At 43.9% G+C, this 7,488-nt stretch overlaps 1 protein-coding gene across 1 annotated transcript in view; it reads right to left on the bottom strand.

Annotated features, from left to right (window-relative positions):
• Window positions 1-382: 382 nt before the first annotated feature.
• The window catches only part of LOC130381274 (matrix metalloproteinase-17-like), a 65,184-nt gene continuing 58,078 nt past the window's right edge, over window positions 383-7,488 (bottom strand). The window contains exons 9-10 of the mRNA XM_056588770.1: window positions 5,398-5,655; window positions 383-2,542 (exon numbers count right to left, since the gene is read on the bottom strand). Of these exons, the coding sequence (XP_056444745.1) occupies window positions 2,220-2,542; window positions 5,398-5,655 (581 nt within the window). The 3' untranslated portion in view covers window positions 383-2,219. The remainder of the gene's footprint in view (window positions 2,543-5,397; window positions 5,656-7,488) is intronic.

Here is a 7,488-nt window from a genome sequence, read left to right as displayed (position 1 = left end):
ACACACACACACACACACACACACACACACACACACACACACACACACACACACACACACACACACACACACACACACACACACAGTTTGAGTTTTGACAGCAAGGTATTTTTCTGTATGCATGTGAATTCGACTTGCCTGTAGAATGCATTCCAAATACATCCATGTTGACACACATAGGATGATTGGCCTCAAGAGAGAGCCAACATATGGGCGTTATTGACACAAGTGATCGCAGAGCATCCCTGCTGTATTCAGGATACCCCACCAGACACATAATCCGCCTACGTGGAACCCATCCGCATAGCTCCAGGCCTCCGTGCTATTGAAGCCGACCGAAGCAGCCTTGACAGTGAAATGACATGCCAAAGGTGTGTTCATTCCAAAAGGTTTTTGTGACTTCACCAAATGTATTGATAAAAAAAATGGTCTGTAAACGTAGGCAAAGCAATTTGTATGTAGTGTTGTTTTTACATTTAAAAAGGCTACAGCAAAAGTATGAAATGAAGACATACAAATGAAAACTTAACTTGCTTTACTTGGTACTAAGTATTACTCAAAATTGTAAGAGATACAAGCACACCTTATGTTATTATTTTTGTGATTGATCTGTATGTTTTAGTAGGCTGCGCAAAGACAGATGCACCTTTAACATAATTTGGCCATCAAAGTTGGTCCCATCTTTATTTTTTCTACAAAAATAGTATCACATTAGAAAACACACTTTAAATGTACATTATTTCAGTTGACATTTTCTAATGTGACTTTTCATGTCAAATATATCTTTATCTTTATCTCTCTGAATCGTATGTAAATATATCTGCAGAGTAAGAAGAAAGTCCTTGAGGTCCATCCAGCTGACATGGGTCGAGGTTAAGAAGACGCCCGGCGGCCATCTTGTCTTCCTCTTGGTCATTCGTTAGCCACCATTAGCATCTTGGCGGGAGGGCAGAGAGTGTCTGAGATAAACAGCCATCCAGAGGTTCCATACACCAATCGTGAATATAAAAATAACACAACAAAATCCACAGTTATCTAATGCTGCCTGAATTACGAGTTCAAAGTTACTCTTAAGAGTTTCCTTTACCTTTTTCGATAGTGCAGTCTAGAGACAAAGGCAATGAGCGAGTCCATCCATGTCAAACCATTTGATAGGTAAAGCAAGAGGAAAACAACAAGGAATGTCTGACTTGCCAGAATGCCAACCCACTCCCGCAATCCCACCATGGAAAAATCTCAGACGACAGTTTATCTTGAAATGATGGGGACAACTCAAGCAACTAGAGTTTGCCAATGGGTTGACTAACATAATGCAGGTTTAAGGCTGCAATCAGCAATTTCTGCTCGATCTTTGTTTAGATTAAATTGTGTTTGATTGAGTCTCATGGTTCTAATGCGTTCGGATCTATAGCAATGGTCAGAGTCAAACAAATACATGAGAACCATTAGACTCAATCTAAACACAATTGAATCAAAACCAAAATTGAAGCAAAAACAGAAAGCACTTTATTTATTCATAACTGTGATTGGACAACAGGTCATGCCCGAGGTGTCTGCTGGTCAATGTCAATATAATCTGATATAATGATAACATTTACTCTTAGTTATCCATCACTAACTAGCCCTTACGATTGTGTACCCACCAACAATACCACTTAGGTTTCATGCAGTTCAGTTTACTCGCTATGAAACATCCAATCGGCCATTCATCTCCGTAGTTCACCTTCCAACTTGGATTTCAGTGGGGCTGAGCCATCGCTGCAGTAGGTTTCTAGAACGCTGGATGTTTACCATCAGGAAATATACTTCAGGCTATATCTTCCTCATACCAGCGGCTCTAGGCATTGATTCTGTCCAACAGATTTCTAATCCTTTCAAGACGCACACAGATGGCAGAGGGGCAGTTGAATGCCGTAGCGCTTTCCGTTTAGTAAAAAACAAAAAAACAAATGCTTGGATAATGAAATGCTTTTTGAGTCCATCAAACAGAATAGTAAATAAATAGCAGAAAATCAGCAACATAACTATACAATGTAGGAGTACACACTTTCTCTGGCGGTTCAAACAGATTGTCCCCCTCGCGCCCAACCAATGAGAAGCTGGTCCTGTCCTCGCTCCTAACCAATGAGGCCCTCCTCCTGACCGTGCTCTCGGCCCGACTCGGCCCTCTGACTTCCTGGTTTGTGAGTTCAACGACTCTGGGCCCTCCGGCTCTGTCATCATAGAGGCGCGGAGCCGAGGGCCAATAGGAGCGTCCAGAGCGGTGGGAGGAGCCAGAGGGGGGTTGAAGGGGAGGCACTGACCCCCAGCGGGGAGGCAGTGTCTGAGGTGCAGGAGCACACCTCGTAGCCGTTCTCGGCGTGGTCGGGGAGGTGCCTGCCGCCGTCCTCGGGGAACTTGCCCTCGACGTTGGGAGAGTCCGACTGCATCTCGGTGCAGTGCAGCCAGTCCTTGGCGATGAGCCGCGGGAACCCCGCCTCCACCTCCATGTCGCTGGCCAGCACGCGCCAGTACTCCTTTCCTTTGAAGAAGTAGGAGGAGCCTGGACGGGATGAGAGAAGGGAGCAGAGCGAGGGTCAGGGGTCGTTGTTAGAAGAGGGATAACGAGCACAGAACACTAAATCGATTCTCTTGATTTTATGCGCAGGGACTAGTAAGGAGCACGTTCACTTTTCTCTCAAAAGACCAAAATATACATGCAAGTTCTGAAAAACAGGGAGAAAAAACAACAACATCTGCGTTAAAAACAGCACTCGAAACGTGTCCTCATTCAGGCAATGTCTCACAAAAAGTTTGAGGTGAGAATGACAATCATTCTGGTTTCGACTCTTCTTTCCCTCAAGAGAAACTCCACTCTGCAGGTTTCTGTGGCTCTCCACTTCATCGCATCTGTATGGATGGGTAGGTGTCTTCAAATGTGTCACTGACATAGTTTTCGTATATATTAAAAGATGCAGACACACACACACTCTCTCTCTCCCTCTTCCGCCCACACATGCACTCACCCTAGCCTAGATATTTGATACGCTGTTCAGACAGGCGACTAAATATCCCACATCTGCATATACTTTGAATCCTGCTATAATCGACATGCAGGGGGTTCAATGCAGTCCATATATATTGTATCTCCTCTCCAAAACAACGGCACAGAAATGTAACAGTTTGATTATAGCTTCATAACAGTTAAAATGACAGTGGTCACGGAACACTCGATAGAGTACCATGACATTTTCACGACATTTAAAGTGATAGTGATGTGACTCAATTAAGACGGATTACATTGTCTCTGGAGTCATATGTGAAGCAGGGAAAGAGGTTATACGCTGGTCAGAGATGGGAGATACACCTGCAAGGGACCCCCTGGGGTCCACTAAATCCCGTCCTTACAATCTCTCCTAGTATCTCGCTCAAATCCCGAGGTGTGACTACATCTTCCCTTTTCCCAAACTTTCTTTCTCCGTCTTCCTCTCTCTCTCCCTCTGTCTTCCTATCTCTACCACTCAGCCTGGTCGCCCTGCACCACAGAGAACAGAGGCTTTGAAGTGGCTCCACTTTTCTAGGCCTTAAGGTGTGTGTGTGTGTGTGTGTGTGTGTGTGTGTGTGTGTGTGTGTGTGTGTGTGTGTGTGTGTGTGCGTGCGCACACATGCAAAACAAGCTATTCTGTTGCTTTGGGCTCATGCATATGCAGGTTTGTGACAGATGGGGAAACATGCTGTTTCTTTAGAGTCTGGCCTGTTCTCTTTCACACACACATACACGCACGCACGCACGCGCGCGCGCGCACACACACCACAGCAGCACCTCTAAGAGGTTCAGAACCTAAGAAGCTGGAACACCTGAGCAGGTTAAGAGCTTCGACACATGAATCATGGGGATATACTGCAGGTCAGACATGAACTGGAGAACGTGAGGGGCTTGGCGCTCCAGCGAGGAGCACAGATTAAGCATTGCTCTCGAGTCATCCATTTTTGCACACGCCAGTACCCAAAGAGAATATATTTTCCTCTTTTAGACATGTTATTCATGAGAAGGCAGGGGTTTCTCTCTGAAGGAAATAAGCTGCAGACGTGGGGGTTCGAGACCCAGAATCAGGGGGCTGGGACCCGGCTGAACGGTGCCCCCAACACCGTGAATGCTGGACTGAATATGGATATTCTGTGCCACATCACTGATGCTGTAGGCTGTTGCAGTTGGCGTCAAGTTTGATACATTTTGAAAAACTCAACACTAAACCAGTCATCTGGATTCAGCAACAATTTAACCAAATGATTATTAATTATTGATTCATCTATGTTGTGTAATTATTTGAAAAAACAATGCTTTTTGATAAGCAAAAACATGCAGTAGGACTCTATTTGAACTGTAGTTTAACTGCTTGAGTTGAATATATTTGTTCGTATGACTTTTGTGATGTTTAATAATGATGAGCTTCTTGTTGGGTTAAGTCCATGCCCAAACCTGGCCCAAAGATATCCAACAATTTAACAAAGTGTTGAAAGAATTATACTTGAAAATTACCACATTCTTGTTCAGTGTCTCTATACTTTGGCTATTTTCGTTGGACATAGAAGGCTAAATATAGAACCAATTTTCACAGCTGGATTTAACAAAAGACAAAGGAGAGGGAGAAAATAATTCCCTCTGTATGTTTTCATATGTTTTAAGTACATTATAAATGTACAGTACATTTTTAGTACTCAAACAAAAAATCTATATATATTTACCATAACATTGAACAGGCTATTTAGCACAGTATTTGACATGATATTTATCACTATACTCAACATGCTATTTAAACACAGTAGTTAACATGATATTTACCACTATACTCAACATACTATTTAACACGGTATTTAACATAATATTTAGCTTTAAACTCAAAATGCTATTTAACACAGTATTTAACATGATATTTACCATAATATTGAACATGCTATTTAACACAGCATTTAAAATGACATTTACCACTACACTCAACATGCTATCAAACACAGTATTTAACATACTATCAAACACAGTATTTAACATGCCATCACACACAATATTTAACATGCCATCAAACACAGTATTTAACATGCTATCAAACACAGTATTTAACATGCTATCAAACACAGTATTTAACATGCTATCAAACACAGTATTTAACATGCTATCAAACACAGTATTTAACATGCTATCAAACACTGTATTTAACATGCTATCAAACACAGTATTTAACATGCTATCAAACACTGTATTTAACATGCTATCAAACACAGTATTTAACATGCTATCAAACACAGTATTTAACATGCTATCAAACACAGTATTTAACATGCTATCAAACACAGTATTTAACATGCTATCAAACACAGTATTTAACATGCTATCAAACACAGTATTCGACGCCCACCCACCGTCAGACCACCGCATGGCGTCGTCCAGGTTGGGAGGCAGCCCCTTCCAGAGTGAGGCGTCTTTGGGGTACCCCGGGTCCATGCGCCTCAGGTGGTCGTCGTAGCGCCAGTAGTGGGCGCCCTGGAAGAAGTAGGTCTTGTCGTTGTGCGGCCAGACGAAGGCGGCGTCCAAGCCCTCCACGGGCAGGCCGAAGTCACTGATTGGTCGAGGGTAACCCTCCTCCACATTGTTGTCTTTGAAGACCCAGTACTTCAGACCTTGGGGGGGGAAGGGAGATGGGGAAGTGTCAGTCAAATGTCTCCAGCAACAAGTTTTTTTTATTTGAGACATTTTAGGAATTAAGAGCATCTGTTAAGGATGCCCATCGGGCGCCTTCCTGGGGAGGTGTTCCAGGCACTGCCAGTGGGGGGGAGGCCTCGGGGAACAACCAGGACTTGGTGGAGAGATTATATCTCAACACTGGCCGGGGAACTCCACGGGATCCCCCCCGTCAGAGCCGGTCAATGTGGCCCGGTGAAGTGAAGCCTGGGGGAGCCCCTGCTGGAGCTGCTGCCCCCGCGAACCGACCCCGGATAAGCGTTTTGAGGATGAGGATGAGGATGAGGAAATTAAGGGTTGAGAGAATTGGACGGCTGGTCGGCTAAAGCTCAGGAGTTTAGAGCGGGTGGACTTGTAACCGGAAGGCTGCTAGGTCGCTACCCGGCTTCTCCTAGCCGAGTGTCGAGGTGTCCCCGAGCAAGACACCTAACCCTAACTGCTCCTGACGTGTTGGCCGTCGCGTTGGATGGTTGACTCATCCGTGAATGTGTGTACTAATGGTCGCTTTGGACAAAAGCATCTGGTAAATGTTCTGAATGTAAAGAAGATCTGGATCACGGCTTTGGACCTTGGGAACCGATATTACGCTTCCTCTGCCCTCGCCTGCATAAAACAAGTTGTCACCTGCACCATACAATAATAATACAATGTTTTTATGACTATACCAATGTTTTTATGACTATATTTTTGCTAGCTTAGGAGAATGAAGGATTTGCAGACATTGGGGCTCAAGCACTGGACAAATTGGGTCAAACTGTTCACAATGTAGGCCGGGACCAAAGCCAATCAAAGCTTTGTAGACAAGTAGAAGTACTTCAAATGGCCTCTATTTTACCACCACTTGTGATGTCACTAAGGCACAGTGAAAAGCAGATTTTGATACCCCTTGTATTGGCTAATCAAGCTCACACCTGGTGGTATAATAGGGTCTCTTTGAAGCTGATTCAAAAAAGTGATGCCAGAACTGCACATATGTGCTCTATCGTCTTGGCTTTTATTGAGGAGCCTAGCAGCAGCTCTCTGGATATCTCTGGTCAATTAACTCTACAGTAAGTCCAGGAGGAAAGGGTGTGACAGTAGTCGAGTCTTGTTGAAAGAAGGTTGAACTGGTTGTCAAGCTTTTATATATTGTGAACGACCCTTGACCAATCTCTATTCATTGCTTTCTCTCGTTCTCGTTTGAAACATTGCTAAAGGTTAACCTAACCCTCCTACGAGGAGACAAGCCTCAGCATCGATGCTACCTAGTTATTCTTGACATCAGACCGTCCTGTGTGAGCTAGTTGTCGACATCCGGTTGCCATGGTTGCCATACCGGATTAAACTCTACCCTAGAAATGCCCGACGGACTTCTCTGAGTATTTTTTAGACAGAGCAATCGATTCATCTTGTGGTCGCTGACTTGCAAAGGAGAGTAATAGCCGGCTAATGAGGTACATCGCTCAACTCGACCGTGAGGCTAACGTCATGACGACACCGTGCCCAGGAACGCTCCCTCTACTCATGCGATGGCCTTGAGCACCCTGTCCAGCAGTGGAGCTGATAACGGCTAACCTAACCTTACCTAAATAAACACATACATTTCTCTTTACTCTCTTAGACGATAAAGAATGTATAGAGGTGAAATTAGCCAATAGATTACTTTAATCGAGTAATTGATTGACTGTGCTGTGATCTCTGTGACTAGGCTGCATTAAATTTGTCATTGCTTGCATTAATTTGTATGGGGCAAATATATAAAATGACACACATGTACACTCACACTGAACTGA

This window comes from Gadus chalcogrammus, chromosome 4, assembly GCF_026213295.1.
Source record: "Gadus chalcogrammus isolate NIFS_2021 chromosome 4, NIFS_Gcha_1.0, whole genome shotgun sequence".
Taxonomy (NCBI): Eukaryota; Metazoa; Chordata; class Actinopteri; order Gadiformes; family Gadidae; genus Gadus; species Gadus chalcogrammus.
Note: the sequence above shows the minus strand (reverse complement) of the source record. Positions and strands in the feature narration are given on the sequence as shown.